The following is a 16,580-nucleotide window of genomic DNA, read 5'->3' as shown; positions in this document are numbered from 1 at the left end:
TGTTAGTAAATGTAAAGGTAACAGGAGGGTTAAAGACACATACACATTTTTTACTTGTTTTATGTTTATATTACGAAACAAATAAAAAATGTAAGTGACACCAAAAAAAAGACACTGCATATCACACATAGCCATGTGTTTTACATGCAAACAATTCTGAACAATCTCAGCTCTCGATATCATGAGGCACAATTGTCCTCAGGCACAAGTTTAAGAGATCATATAGCCCTGAGGCTCGATTTTAAAACATATTCTTCATATCTCTTGTGAAAACATCCCTTTACTCATGTGGACGAACTGTTTTGGTGTTGGAAAATGGTTTACCAAAAAGTCTTGGGTTCACAAAAGCAGTGAAATATATGAGTAAAATGGTAGATGCAAATACATGTCTAAAAGCAATTTTTTTTATTTTCGTTTTTTGAGTAGAAATGATGTGGTCTGTCACACCATTCCCCAAATTGATAGAAATATGGACTGGTAAATGACTTCATACTGCAGATAAAGCTTCATGGGGGGTGCAAATGGAAAATGACCATTACAAAAGATCCGGGGAGCCTTAACTAGACATGCCAACTCCATTCCAGATGTCTTTCTTAAAGTGCATTGTGTGTATGGCAATATCAAACAGCAAAAAAAACTAACTTGATATGGATGCGAAATTTTGTGTGTGTGATGCAAATCCAAATATTCCACAGCCAGACGAGACGCCTCCCCGTTCACTACTCTAAAGACGAGGCTCGGCTCTCACATTCTGCAGAGGTTCTTCCAGGGAAATCTTTGTTCTCAGACTTCAGATGTCTCACTTTTGCCGGGTGTCTCACAAATGCTTCTTGAAAAGAAGATCCGTACGCCTCCCGTACTAACCCGTTCATGTACGCCCCACCTTTCCCCAATTGGAAGAAGTTGTAAAACTCTTATGTAACCTCCATCAGCTATAGGAGCAGTATTTGTCTTGAAAAGCGTCAAAAAAGGCTAAAAATCAACCGAGAGTGTAAACCAGGGTTCAGTGCTTCGGTTCTCCAGAATACTTCCAGCTATCGCGCCTTGATTTCAGAAATATTGCAACAGTGAAACCTTTGGTTCAAGAGTTTTCTTTTTTTCCGTTTGACACAGCCTGACCTAATCAGCGTTACCTTCTAAAAGGTCCTGCATGTGGGAGTCATGCATACGAATATGCATATGTTAAATACACTTTAAGTTTCTGCCTCCTACCTTGTGCCTCTCACTTTGTCAGTAATTGCCCGGCTGTCTGATCTTCACATTTCAAGTGCAGATTGCAGAGGCTGTTCTACTGCTATATTCTCTGCATTAATTTCCCCGGTAAAAGTGAAGTAAAAAAATAAGAAAAGAAATGGCCACTTGTAGTTTGTAACGTCGGCTGTCTGACATTTCTCTCGTCCTCTCTTGTTTTTCTCCACACACACACACATCCCAGACCATGTGTGTGGTTTTGAGGATGACAGGATTTGCGGTTTCTCGCAAGACCGCAGCGACGTCTTTGATTGGACGAGACAGAATCACCTGACGCAGAACCCCAAGAGGTCGGCGAACACCGGCCCCGAGACGGACCGCAGTGGCACCAAGGAAGGTGAGCGGATCACGAGGCGTCGGTCGGGCAGTCGCAGCGTGGCAGCGTCTGTTGCACAGCGTCATCATGTGGTTGCTCGTGGTTTCAGGGTTCTACATGTACATCGAAGCGTCGCGGCCGCGTCTTCTGGGCGACAAGGCGCGTCTGCTGTCTCCGCTTTTCAACGTGACCTCGGTGAGGGGCCCCAAGGGCTCCGGCAGGGTCCCGTACTGCATCTCTTTCTACTACCACATGAAAGGCAAACATATCGGTGAGTATTTCAGCAGAGAATAGGACTCATAAAGTCCATTTACACAACATTAACACACATGGAAACACAGGAATGATGAATTCAATAGATTCTCATTACATGACATTAAGCCAATGCTATTATCCAAAACGACTTACAACGATGTTACATTTCATACACCGTAGACACAGCTGCAGGGAACAAGTGTCTTGCTCAAGGACACATCGACCAGGGCGGGGATTGAACCGCCAACCTCTTGATTGAAAGACGGACCTGTACAACTACTGACCCACAGTCACCCTCCTAGTCATATAGCTGGGCTTCTTCCAAAAGCTGATCTCTGTGTTTGACCCTCGCTTGTAGAGCTTGTCAGACACAATGTCAGCGTGTGTGTATGTGTTTGTGTGTGTGTGTGTGTGTGTACGTGGTATGAGGGTGAGAGAGAGTGAAAGAGAAGGTGGGGGGTTATCCAAGTTTCTACCTGTGCCCTGGTGTGTGTGGAAGTGGCCGAGGGGGCAGTGTGTGTGTGTGTGTGTGTGCGTGTGTGATTTATGGCGGTGGCACCACACAATCAGTCATTTGGGGAGCGCATGGTAAAAGTTACAAATACATGAAGGCACATTAACATTTTATCCACACACACACATATCGTATTTATATATATTTATATATAGATATATATATTGATATATTTATATTGATATATTTAATATATATAGATATTTATATTGATATATATATTTATATTTATATTGATATATATATATTTTATATATATATACACACATAACATTACAGGTCCCTAGATGATACATTCTAACACGTTTGCTGTTGAATGGGACGGCTGTAAAGTCAAAGCTGTAGAACCAGGCGAAGGACGTTTCTTCCTTCTCACCTCGCAGTGAGGACGGTCGGTCTGACCGACGACTGCTCCTGCCAAGGGCCCTTCGGAGCCGATGCTCCGTGCGGGGTCAGGGGTGCTGCTTACGGTTTGAGGTTCTTGGGGATTCAGCCAGCCAGAACCATGTCTCGGGGTAACAACGGGATATTCCTCCTGTGTTCCCACTGAGGGCTTTAGTTTAGTTTAGTTTCCTGATGAGAACATGTGGACTTAAACTTCCAGTTCCCCAACTAATGTCTCGGCGGTGTCTTTACGGCCTGCTGTGCATGGCGGTGCTAACCTCGGTGTTACTTCCACCCCTCACAAGAAGGTTAAATCCCCGACTGGCTGGCCTCCAGTGTTGACCCTATTATTCACACCGGTCTCAAGTCTCGCCAGCCTCTCGCCGTCGTACGCATCAGTCACACGGCGCTTTCTTAATATGAGCACATTGTGCCACCAGTCACGCCTGTACCAGCTCTGCTACTACAAGCCCTCCCCTCAATTGACTCTGTTGTTCTCCCCGTCTGTTCCAATCTGTTGTCACTTTAATTGCTTTACCTCGGCGCGGCTCACACTCCCTGCGAGGGGAGACGGAATGTGACTTAATGACGAAGAGAGAGAGAGACGAGATAAGGATAAGACAGTGGGGGGAGGGGGGGGGTGGTCAGCGAGAGCAGAGATGAAAAACAAGGAGAGAGCGATGGGAGGGTGGGCCGGCCTCGGATAAAAAAAGCAAAAAAGGGAGGCTTAATGAACAGAAAGAGAACAAAGAGGATCTCAAGAGAGACGGAGTGAAAAGGAAGTGCAAACAGTGTGACGAGAGGAAGGAGACGAGAGCTGAGAGCTGCAAGAGAGGACAGAGACTTGTTGATGTTCAGAAGTCGTGAAGGGACGGCCGCGGTCGTGCTTTATGCAGAAGCACTCCACGCTAGTCTCAACGTCCTCAACCGCACAGCGGAAAAGTACCGTGACGTGTTAACGGGGCTTTATATGTTGAAAGCGTCGAGGTGCTTTAACAGCCATTCTTTTTGTTAAAAACGCCGTTGAAATGTCGCTTCCCCCCCCCGACCCACGTATACAGTCCACTGGCTGTGTCATAATCATGAGGTTATGTGAATATGAAAGACTAAAAGACTCTTTTGAGGATTTTTGGCAGAAAAAATGAGGAAAGAAGCACAAAAGCGAAGCAAAGGTGTGCGAATAAAGACCTTCCCTTGTGGTTGTGTCGTTCACCTGAGTGTGTTTCTCTTTGGGCTTGCTGGCAGCAACAATAAACAACGCGTAATTAGTTCTGCTTGGCATTGGGGAGAATTTTAGTAAAGCTCATGTCTGCCAATGGAAAGTTTACTTGGAATCAGTGGATCATCTTTGGAGCAAATTCTAATATTTATTTACGGTGTGTGTATAGATATATACTTGATATACCCGAAACATTTTTTTGGGGATTTGTATTTTTTAATTACATTTTATGTATATATATATACACTACCGTTCAAAAGTTTGGGATCACCCAGACAATTTCGTGTCTTCCATGAAAAATCACACTTTTATTTATCAAATGAATATAAAATATAGTCAAGACATTGACAAGGTTAGAAATAATGATTAATATTTGAAGTATTAATTTTGTTCTACAAACTTCAAGCTCAAAGGAAGGCCAGTTGTATAGCTTATATCACCAGCATAACTGTTTTCAGCTGTGCTAGCATAATTGCACGGGTTTTCTAATCAGATATTAGTCTTCTAAGGCGATTAGCAAACACAATGTACCATTAGAACACTGGAGTGATCGTTGATGGAAATGGGCCTCTATACACCTCTGGAGATATTTCATTAGAAACCAGACACTTCCACCTAGAATAGTCATTTACCACATTAACAATGTAGAGAGTGTATTTCTCATTAATTTAATGTTATCTTTATTGAAAAAACAGTGCTTTTCTTTGAAAAATAAAGTCATTTCTAAGTGATCCCAAACTTTTGAACGGTAGTGTATATATAAAATAGTAATAACAAGTTTTATATATATATATATAAATAGTAATAACATGTTTTATATTTTTTATATTATATATATATATATATAAATGGTTATGGATATGTACAGGTCTGTGTGAAAAAGGAATGTGGTGCTAATGTGTTAGTTTAAAGTTAGTTTAGCTGTGTCTTTACGGTGTAAAGTGTCTTTTCACTGTTTTTTTAAATAATCTTCTCTTTCGATTCTTTTCAGGAAAACATTCTGTTCACTTTGTTGTTAGGGGTAGGATTAAAGTAACTCTAGATGTGTCCCTATTGTCACGCTCCTAAATGTGTTTGTTGATTTACGAAGAACTTTGAATAGCATTCTTTGAGTTAGCTACACAGAGCACAGAGCACAGATTGGTTTAGTTGTGTCTCTGAAGAAAACCCACACAGGAAGCAGAGACAACGAGGACTTGACCCCCATGGAGGCACAAGAGACCCAATGTGGGCCGACTTCTAATTATCAAAGGAAGAAAGACATGACTACTTTGAGTTCAAGTGTGTGTGTGTGTGTGTGTGTGGCTTATGTATATCTTCCCTGGCCTCCCCACTCACCATTCTACAGACAAGTAGCCTTGATGAAGATGTGCCTCTTCCTCTACCTCTCTGTCCCTCCTACCAACACGCAGCTCTACCGCCAATCAATCGACTGCTTATCAGAGTCCTCTTCCCTCTGCCACACGCGTGTGTGTGTGTGCACACGTGTGTGTGTGTGCACACATGTGTGTGTAGGCGGTGATGGTGAGGGTGCAACACAGATAGGAGAAGAGAGAGAGCATGGGTGGTGAGTGAGGAAGGAGACGACGAGGAGATAGAATGAGGGAGCGAACAGGTGAGAGTGGGCAGCAGCAATATCAGTGCATCATATCAGATGTTCCTCTCCATTATAAAACATCTTTATCCTTTCAAAGGTAATGTGACGCTTTTATTCCAGCTGCAATATCAGTGCATCATTTGTGCCACAAGCTTCTTCTATTTGTACCGCGCGACCCGAAAAGTGGAAAATCGTACACAAATAATCCTGCTGCCGAAGCCTCGGTCCGACATTTCTCTGGGAAAGTAAGCGTCTCTGCTTCTTGCAGAGAGATAAATGAGAGGATCAATACCAATCCCATAAACTAGCCGGTTAACCTCGCTCAGCATAAAGACGGGACACGACCAGAAACGGCTTACCTGTGTTCGGCTAACAGCAACAAAATCAACCTCCCAGAACATTTAATTAACAATAATTAACTCATATCTTGTCGTGCAAGGACATATGAGCAGGAATATGTCTTGGCCAGGCAGACTGACTTCCTGGAGGCATTGGTTAGCCAACCTCATCGTCATAGAGACGCAAACGTGGATTTCATGTTTCAATGAACTAGTTTTCATGTACATTGGAAATAGAAAATGTGAAATATGTGAATATATAAATGGTCAAACTCTATTTAAACCTTTATATTTACTGACATATTTTACCCTCGGGGTCAATTTGACCCCAGCAATTAAAACCTCCAGAAAATTATTAGAATTAATATTGTTTCCCAAGTTTAAGTGTGAGGTACTTTATGTTTGTTTGTTGACTACCTAAATAGCCCTTTAAATATATAAAAAAAGTTGATATTTCTTATATGTTTGACACAGTGAAAAACAGCCTGGGGTCAAATTGACCCGAAAGGTAACAGGAGGGTTCAGGTGAATGTTTCATAAACGAATCGACAGTTCCCACACTTGCTTCTTTCTCTCCACTGCATACAGATACCCCCCCCCCCCCCCTCTCTCTCTCTCCATGTTATGTAACTGCCCTGTTCGCCCCCCCCCCCCCCCTCCGTTAGCAGCACACCTTCCTCAGTCACACCTTTTAAAGGACGGCGCAGGGAGATAATTAGCAGCAGCACTGCTGCTTGTTTCAAAGTTCATAGAATGTGAGCTGAAAAATTAAAAAAACGCACAACAGCACTACACACATTTCATTCTGTGACCGCACACACACACACACACACACACACAGTATATATAACGCACGACGTGGCCCCCCCGCCTGCGTATTAGTTTAAGAGACTGCTGGTTGGTTAATGTTCCAATTAGGGGGCTGGCTGAGGATCGTTAAGAAGATAAATGACTCCCTCACACCTTAGAGACCCCGAGAGAGAGATGGAGAGATGAAGAGAGAGAGATGGAGAGAGAGAGAGCTTCCTTATGGTTCGAATGATGTCATTCGCTGCAGCCTTTTTTTTCAGCAATTAGGGGCAATTGATTTGTTTCCACAGTTCTTACAAATGTTTCTTGTATATCATTTTAATTTCAACCAAACATCGTGTCGCAGTTACGTGAATACTTTAAATGAAAGGAAACGGGATTCTCTTGCTACCTCTCTCTCTCTCTCTCTGCTGTGTTACTCCCTCCTCTTCCTACCCTCCTCTTCCTCCCTCCTCGCTGCTGTCCTTTTGCTCCGTTGTGCTCAAAGAAAACTTTCCACTGGACCGTCGATAAGGAGTCCAACACACATCACGACTCGTGCGAGGAGCCTCACACACTTAATTTCCACCTAAATGTCATCCGCATGCACCTGACCTTAGAGGTCACCCTAGCGTATATATATATATATATATATATACATACTATGCAGCACATTTATTTACACTTCCTATATAAATTAGCTGTAGTCCACAGCACAGCCATGTGTATGCTAGTTAATCATTACTTTGTAATATTAAATTATTAAATAAATATATTTAAAAAAATAGAGCAAAAGAAATACATGCATGAAATAACATGTGAGATGAATATGAGTCATTTTGGACCCATGTCGTGCCTTCAGAAGGGCGGTGATACAAAAAAGATTTTTATTAACAAAGTACAAAAGGACTGAAACGAAAATAAGAATTTGTGATGATCAAAAACAAGATAATTGAGGAATTCCTGGAATTCTGAATGATGAAATAAATTTATTGCAAAGATATTTACAATTAAAACTCCGTCGGGTCCCTTTTGACTCATGTTGTGTCAACACAAGTCTAGATGTTTTGTTGCTTAGCGTTTGTGGAAAATAATAAATCTTCAATTTCATGTCTGTCGTTTAACGGTGACAACGTGACAGCAGCGAGATATTTGGGGATGTTAGTTGAATTTATGCAAATGTCGATGGAGAGCCTGCATGGCTGCAGGAAGCATTCTCTCTGGGGTTGACCCTCAGGGGTCATCTGTTGTTGTCTCGCCATGTTCTCTAGCTTCCGACTGAAAGCATGCTAATATACCTCAGGTGTGGTGGGAAGTCCTTTGTGATTTCTTGAGTGTTCATTGGTTGTTATTTTTTCACAAAGTGTCGACAGACAAACAAATTGCCAAATCGCGGTGAAAGATTCCGTGTGACGGGTACTTTCGGCACCGTGTCACCCTCCACGTCCTCGCCCTTAACTCTCCGTGTGAATCACATCCGAGCCCAAGGGAGGAAGGAAATGGAAGCGGAAACCTTCCTGATTCCTCTAGAAGTTTAAAACCTATTTCTGGCCCGTGTCATCGCGGAGAAATTAATATTTTTTTTTAACCGTAAATATGTCAAACACGCCAGCGCGTCGGAAGACCCTGGAGGGTTCGACCGACTACCTTCCCGTGACTGTAAAACGTTTAGTTACAATAATTGCTCGGTGTGGTGGAAGTCATCATTGGGTGGTCACTTCATCTCAATCTAGTTGATGAAGAGGGGGGCAACGTGATTGTTGAGCCGTTTGCAGTTTGGATTGCTCCATTTTGAACTGATGAGACATCACGGAGATCACGGCCTTTGTGTTCAGTGCCATACAATTCATGTTCTAATGATCTGTTCTGTGTGTGTGTGTGTGTGTGTGTTTTTACAGGCACTCTCAATCTGCTCATTAGAGTGAGGAGCATCGCCTCCGTGGACTCGGTAGTTTGGACGAAGTTTGGCTATCAGGGCCCGGACTGGAGGAAAGCCTTCTTGGACATCAGCCCCAGTGGACCCTTCCAGGTAAACGGGCTCGGCCAATTACCTTTTTCCAACCCGATCATTTAAAAACAACAACAACAACAAAACAGCAATGAAGCACTCGTACGGCTGCTATGCGTTGCATAACTCGGCCTCGAGGTATGACTCTGGAGTTGGGAACTGTTCGCGCGATGTCGAGCGACCTCGGGATTGAAATCGGCCTCCGGCGCTCGGCGCCTCGCGAGGGTTCGTCTCCAACACGCGCCGACAGCATCGTCACGTCTGCTTTGCCTTTCTCGTAGAAGAAGAAAAAAAATAGAATTATATGCTGATATATTCACAGTGTTTCTCTCATCTCTGAGACGGTTCCCCCACCGCAGCTGAGAGAGCACAGGACAGGGTTTTATACTCGGATGACTTTTAGGAATCGAGAGAGTTCCGGTAGGATGCTTGAAAAGGTTTGAAACTCGACTTGTCATTTTATTAATTTTTCACAGGGAATTCTCCAGAGTGAAATATGAAGCTCCAAAGAGCCAGAGGAAGCCGTCACATTTAGATTCATGCCTCTAGAATCATTCCCACCTAATATTTATATCAATGTCAAAGTTAACACACACGTTCAAAATATATATATGTCATTTAATATCACAATAACAATATACGTATCATGATATAGCAGTTTTCTGGTAATCAAGTAACTAAATATTCTACATGAAGTAGCCACATACCTTTGAATACGCATGTGTGAATTAAATACTTACAAAATGAGATATACTGAGTCGTTTCTCATTTAATTAAGAACATAGCAATTTATACTGCAGAATTCTCGATATACGATTTCATCACATTGATGAAAGGTGATTAATTATCATATTGAATAATTGCCGAGCGCTATAGGTGGAGGCAGAATATTAACAGGCATTAAAAAAATACATTTAAATGTTATAACAGCAAAGTGTTGGCATGGTTAGAAAAATAACTCAAACACTCAGCATCCGAGTCTGAGGATGTGATGGAAATCATTATTTATTAGGCCATACACATTTGTGAAAACACTAACACAAATCAATGCATTGTAAAATATGATAAATATAGATTGGAATCCAAGCTTTAAAATGAGAGACTTTTTTTATTGAATAAATGTTGGTACAGCACTTTGACATTTTGGTGCTGAGGGGAGTATCGATGTATCAGAGCCTCGGAGTGAACATTCAGCTCATTTTCTGCTGAATGTCAGCAGCGAGCCGCTCCACGCGGTAACCAGAGGATTACCCGCCTCAGCAAGAATGTGCCGATCGCAGCATATAATACACGGTTTCACACCGGTTTGAAAGATACAAGCAGCGCGCTTCTGTAGCTAAACCGATGGTTCTCAAATCTGTGGGGCGCGCCCCTCTAGTGGGGCGTAGTGGTATTACAGGTGGGGCGCAAAGCCGAAATGCAGAGAGACCTTTATTGACAACTTCACATCTTACACAAGTTCAAAGTACACGGACATACAACTAAGTTCAATACAGCATGATGTTTATTTCGTAAATGATGCTCCCATTTAGAGGGAAATAGTTTTTTTTTTTATTCTTGGCGACTCGCCGCATCCTACCTCCGTGAGATCGGCTTTCCGGCTGTTGCTCTTCAAAACAAGAGCTCAACATTGAGCATGAATTGTAAGTGGCTGTATTAATTTAAAAAAAGAGGTGTAGTGGAAAGCTCATTGCAATGTATAATAAAGATAAAACGTGCATATCTGCACTCGTTTTGTTTTGTTTTGCAAAGGTTGCACTTTTTTATTGTTTTGAAAAGATATGCAGTGAAAACACTCTATTGCCAAATATTTTAACTTTTTTTGTCTTAGTTTTTCACAAGCTGCACTTTATTATTATTATCCTGAAAAGATACTCAGTAAAAAAGAAATTAATTACAGCCACAATAAGAAATTTTTTAGCAAATATTAGTTATTTTTTAGAACTACATTTGTATTCTAATAACGTGATTGAAAACTTTTAGAGGTTTTTTGTCTGATGGAGAAATCTGGTTGAATTGAAAGTGATTGCAAAGTTATTCTATTATTTGAAAAATGTATTTCAATACAAATTCATCATTGACCATTTTGTTATAATTTACTTGGGGCGTGACAGAAAAAGTTTGAGAACCACTGAGCTATACAGTCATGAGAGAGAAAATGTATTATAATAGTTACATAGAATATCAAATAATGGATGGAGGAAGATAAAAAGGGGTGTTAAGTTGAAATGTATAATTACAGTCCCAGTTATTTCCATTAAGAGAAGTATATACAGGTTTGAGTTTAGTATCAGAATCCATGCAGAGTGACATCACTGCATATAGGATGATGTTGAGGAATGTGAGTGTTTGTTAGAGTTATTGATGTATGAAATTCAGTCGGTAAACTACATTTTACTGTGAATCCAGGGACCCGATGTACTGTGAGAAAATGTTTATGATTGAACAACGAGATAATTAGGACAGCAAAGATATTTTATGACTCATGCGGCTCCCTTCAGAGAGTTTTATGGGATCCATAAAAAATGCTGACCGAGCTCAAATCCAGTTTGTGGGAAGCAACCTTCCCCACTTTCAGCTGAACTTTGATGTCTCCTTGTGCAAGTTTACCCACAAGTTTTGTTGCACGGTACACTTTCAGTCAATAGCGGATGAAAACGGCTTGTGTTTGAGCGGCGTCTGTCGACACGTCGCCGAGGTCTCCGCGGCAGCTGCTCCTCCCCGTCGGGACGCGGCCGGGTAAACTTTACGACTCGCTCCTCCTTTCTGAATGGTGGAAGATGCTTCCTCTCACACATCGTGGTACCCACTGTGTCTATTCGTGTGCGTGTGTGTGTGTGTGTGTGTGTGGCCACGTGTGTGTACTTCAGTGAGTTTACAACCCAGCAGAGAGGGCACAAAAATACACCGGGCGAAAAATGATGATGGTTTTGGTTTTGCGTGCCTCGATATCCTCTTGTGTGTGTTTCTCTTCCTTTTTTTCCCCTTCTTTTTTCTCTCTCTCTCTCTCTCTGCTTATCTTTCTCTCCGGCCCCCTGTGCTGGGACAGGAGGACCAGTTGGATCGATTCATGCCTTGACACACACACACACACACACAGACTTCTCATTAGATCTGAAATGGCTGGTGACTAATAGCTCTGAAACACACCCACAATGTTCGACTGCTCACGCACTCACATCCACACACACACACACACACACACACACACACACACTTGTTCTTTCAATACATCCGTCTCCATTATTTTATACGTTTACATACATAAACACCGTGAGATCCATGCACACACACATACATACAGCCAAACTCTCTTATTTTTTTAAACACACTTACACTCGTCTCCTATCCCCTGCAGCAATTATATATGACAGGTCAATTAACAGGCTTATATATGAGCAGGGGATGCCTGCTAGTTGTGTTGTAATGATTCCAGATACTCTCTGGATGTGCACAGGGGAAATTGAATCCGTGATGAATGTGGGCTGAAGGCCTTGGCTGGGGGCCGCCTTTGCTCTTCATTAACTACGCCTCTGGAACACCGTGTTCCTTTCACCATTAAAGGGGAAATTAAGTCGGAAACAGTGGGCTCGCTGTATGTTTTAGGGCTCCTCGGTGATGGAGGATGGTGCCGATTTGATCGTATTTGCATGTTAAGGAGTGTCTTGGACATGCGGCTAACTTGGGGTAATCTCTTTAGGGGTTCTGTACTCGATTACATTTAATTCAGTTTATTTTGTGTCGCCCAAAATCACAAACTTCACATTTGCCTGAGAGGGCTTTTCAATCTGTCAAAGACTTTAAAGAGTTTTCTCTGTTTATGGTTTAGGTAAAATGTCTTAAGTTTAGTTAAGTTTAATTAATTCATGTTGTTGTTACCTTTACATCAACTTTAAGAGGTATTTCAGTTCTTCTGTTTGCTCCATCTGTTTAACTCTCTCTCTCTCACACACACAGACACACACACACACACACACTGATGCTGTGTAACAAATGGAGTTGTTAAATAATGTAGAGAATATGCAGCCTTGATCCCACATCACGCCAGAGGAGGAGAGCTAACACACGTTATGTTCTTACTCTCTTTCTCTTCCTCCTCTGACTTTTCCTACTTTCTTTCTTACTTTCTGTTATCGAGCTCTCCAAGGGCCGAGTAAAATAAACTAAGAAGGATGAACCCCATTTATCCACGTAGTACATACCTCTTGAGATTTCCTCCTGACCACCATCACCCTCTGGTTGTCAAACTGTGGGGCGCGCCCCTCTAGTGGGGCGTAGTGGTATTACAGGTGGGGCGCGGGAGGAAAATGCATAAAGACCTTTATTGAGTCACATAAAACACAGTCATTAATAAATACATGTTGGAATGCCCGTACCTTCGAGTCCATGTTTACGTTACCCCGTTATGAGATCGGCTTTTCTGCTGTTGCCCTTCAAAACAAAAGCTCAACATTGAGCGTGCATTGAAAGTGGCCGTATCAAGCCTGCAGCCCCGTTTAAAGATGTGTAGTGTCGTGGAAAGCAGACTCATTTCAGCCACTTCTACAGAGTCACACGTGATATTGGTTGAATTAATTCACATCACATTCAGCATTCATTGAACCCCTTGATATGAGGCGACCTTTTCTTGTAAAAAGCCAAAAGGTATGTTTGTATTCAGTTTTTGCAAAGCAGCTTTTTTGCTAAAATTGCTCAATTTGTTGCCATGCTGGCTCTTCAAACTGTAATAGCTCTACAAGTTTTCAACCCACACCATAGAATTGCACAGAATGATGTTATAACCAAATAACATTACGCCACTACTCCTTTAAAATAGTATCGCAATTTTATAATGTTTGGAAACTAGCAGAATAAAAGTCAATGTAGCAGAAGCTTTTAGCAGAGACAAAGAAAACAAGATGTAGGACTCGGAGGCTTCAAAACAAAAGCCCACAAACCCGTGGTGGACGTCTCCGAGACGAGGCCTTAGTGAGGTGACACGTGTTGACATTTTCAGATTGACTCCTAGCGAGGTTTGACTCTTTAAATATAAATGTTTCATGGTGCTTTACAGCAATGCGATCATGTTATGCATTGGATGCATTTTGCAGAATCAGCCACTATTAACTGGCCTCGAGCTGAATACTCCAGAGAATGTTGAGCTCCGTGCTTCACACTTTAATGTTACGTCTGTTTTTGTCTACGTTCGTAGAAAACCGCTAACTAAAAAAAATAAACGGCGATAAACCTCGTCGTGTTCATTATCAAAACCAATCTCCCCTTTGAACAACATTCACATGATTTCCTAATTCCGTTGTGTGTGACTTCATGTTTACGCTCGTTTCATAGAGCGCGTCCTCGGAGGACTCGGACTGACCGCACACGCCTCTGAGGCCTTTGAGCCGCTGCCACTCGTCTCTCCGGCCTCTTTGTACCGCGTCCAACAACAAAAAGTACGGATGACTTTTGCAAACTGCTTCCTGTAAAAGAGTCGTACTCCAGCCGATGGCTTGACCAAAGGCCTCGACTGCACTCAGCCGCAACTATCCACAGTTAAAGTCAACCGATAAGGAGGCTTTATAATTCAAATAGCTTCCTGTTGCTGGCCGTGATGACCTCCTTGTGCATATACTCAAGTTGTCAACGTGTGGATGTGTCCACTGCCGCCGCGTGAGCGTCTCTGGTCTTGATTTGGGTTCACTGAATATTTAAAGGAGACAAAAAAAAACTTTTTGTTTGCGCCGCCTGTTGGAGCTATTTATTTGATATTAGTATTTATTTATTTTATTTACATGTAGTATTGTTTAATCATTTGGGTTGTCTGCTTATGTAGGTTAGATGTTTTGAATTTTAGTTGAGTTTAATTCATTGTTGTTGTTGTTGTTTAGATGTGTTTCGTCTTGATTGTTCATTTGTTCACTAATTGGGTAACTCTATGGCCACCTGTGGTTATATGTAGGAGTAGGACCAGCATGCACCTGGGTAGGCCAATGTTGTTGTTTTTACCAGCGCAGGAGAGGCATCATCAGGAGTTCCTTTTGTTTGTTTGTTATACTCACTGTATAACCAAACAATAAAATTTATGAAAAAAACTGAGGTCACAGCGGTGTCACATGAGAAACATAATATGTTAAAGGTTCCCTGTTCGACACTTGGAGAACTAAAATAGCACGAAACAACTCTTCATCGTCCGTGTAACGACACAGCGGCGTAATGTCGGCCTGAGCCGCTCTCGGAGCCACGAATGCCGAGAAGGGCACATTTGTGCATGTGAGCGTGTGTCCGACTGACCGGCTAATAGCCGCCCGCGCCGCACTGAGCTAACGCGGCGATCACAGCCGGTGACGGCGTGGCGGCGGAGCCGAGAGCCCACTTTACTCGGGTAAACGCCGTCACCTCCGTCGGCACCTCTGCTGCCGTTTGAAATGCCGGCGCTGTTGGAGTTGCTGACTCAGCCGAGTTGAGAGTCGTGGGGGAAGAAATTCCTTTTGCTCTGAATGTCAGCACCTAGTTTTATATATGTCGACATGCGGCTTTTGCAAGACACCAAACACACTAAGTGTTGCATTGCATCATCAGCCTTCTCTGTTTAACCTTTTAAGCACCAAGCTTTTTTTAGGCCTGTACTCCGAAAATGGCATACCCAAACTAAAAAGGCTGTATCTCTGCAACCACTAGGGCTACTTTCATTTTTTAAAAACATTTTTACCTTTTTAAACATGTCTTCTTTTGTTCAGATGTGTAGATATCAGTATGTATGTTACTGGTTAAGAGTAAATGAAGATGGCACACAGAAAAAGTATAAAAATGTCAGGTCTGAATTGAAAAAAAGCACTTCCAGGACGATTATATGTTTGGAATGAGGCAGTTGAAAAGTTTAAAACTCTCACAAATCCTATTAAAATGTGATAACATCCCTGCAAAGTTTGACTTTGAAAAAAGTGAGAAAACTAAAACGTGTCAAAGCGGCCATTTCGTCGGCCATTTAGCAAATTTAGATTTGAATTTTCTCATGGAACAAAACATATTTTCACTTCTATGTTACTCATGAAAAAAACTATGGAGAACCGTTAATGTTTTAATTGAGATATTACATTATTGCCTAATAACCCAGTAGACACCCGTATGTTGTATGTTTGTGGATAAATGTTCTTATTTTAGAGGTTTGGTTGCAGACTGCCGCCGTATGAAAAGCCCGTTCCTCACTCTTTCATTTCCAAGACGAGTAACGCCAAGTGCATCACTGGTGACGCTGTCCCCGAGCTGAAAGGCCATCTTCCTCATATTAACACTACTTTAGAGGCCTAACCCTAACCCTAACCCTAACCCTAACCCTAACCCTAACCCTAACCCCCCCCCTCTGGTATATGGACATCACATCAATGGGAACATTAGAGGTTACAAGGCTCGACAAAACAACTTATTTACAACGCTAACCTGACACCCTTTGATCCTGCAGTCACACACACCTACACACACACACACACACACACGCACATGCTGCCTACCTCACTTTGGGTTCTCCAGACACCACTGGCATGACAAGAAATGGGGATTTGTGCACTTTACCTTCTGTAGTCTGATTCTTGAGTATTTGGTAAATGTCAGAGTTAAATGGCAGGCGCACTCGATATAGCAGCAGCCTTTTTATGCACTATGACCCCATTTATTTTGCATTCCATAATCTCATCGCCCTTAGTTAGTACAGAGTTGTCCGAGTTTGTAAAAAAAATCCTTTGAAGTTATTTATTATCTTTATTTAAAAGGGACCATGTACAGTTAAAATATAACCATCACCAGATTGTAGCTATACAGCTCATTTACATCTGTAGTCCCTTAAGTTAAGTAAAGTAATAGTGATTCTAGTGCCCTATACACACGATGTTTAAACAAATATATAGATATATATATGTCCTAAAAATATTCCATT

The 16,580-nt window shown here is 42.1% G+C and overlaps 1 protein-coding gene across 1 annotated transcript in view; it reads left to right on the top strand.

The window, feature by feature from the left end:
• The window catches only part of LOC130192352 (MAM domain-containing glycosylphosphatidylinositol anchor protein 1), a 198,739-nt gene that overhangs the window by 164,525 nt on the left and 17,634 nt on the right, over positions 1-16,580 (top strand). Inside the window, exons 14-16 of the mRNA XM_056412270.1 lie at positions 1,436-1,588; positions 1,677-1,838; positions 8,562-8,692. Coding sequence (XP_056268245.1) covers positions 1,436-1,588; positions 1,677-1,838; positions 8,562-8,692 — 446 coding nt within the window. The remainder of the gene's footprint in view (positions 1-1,435; positions 1,589-1,676; positions 1,839-8,561; positions 8,693-16,580) is intronic.

Source organism: Pseudoliparis swirei, chromosome 4 (genome assembly GCF_029220125.1).
Source record: "Pseudoliparis swirei isolate HS2019 ecotype Mariana Trench chromosome 4, NWPU_hadal_v1, whole genome shotgun sequence".
In the NCBI taxonomy this organism is placed as follows: Eukaryota; Metazoa; Chordata; class Actinopteri; order Perciformes; family Liparidae; genus Pseudoliparis; species Pseudoliparis swirei.
This window is presented reverse-complemented; position numbering and strand designations above follow the sequence as displayed.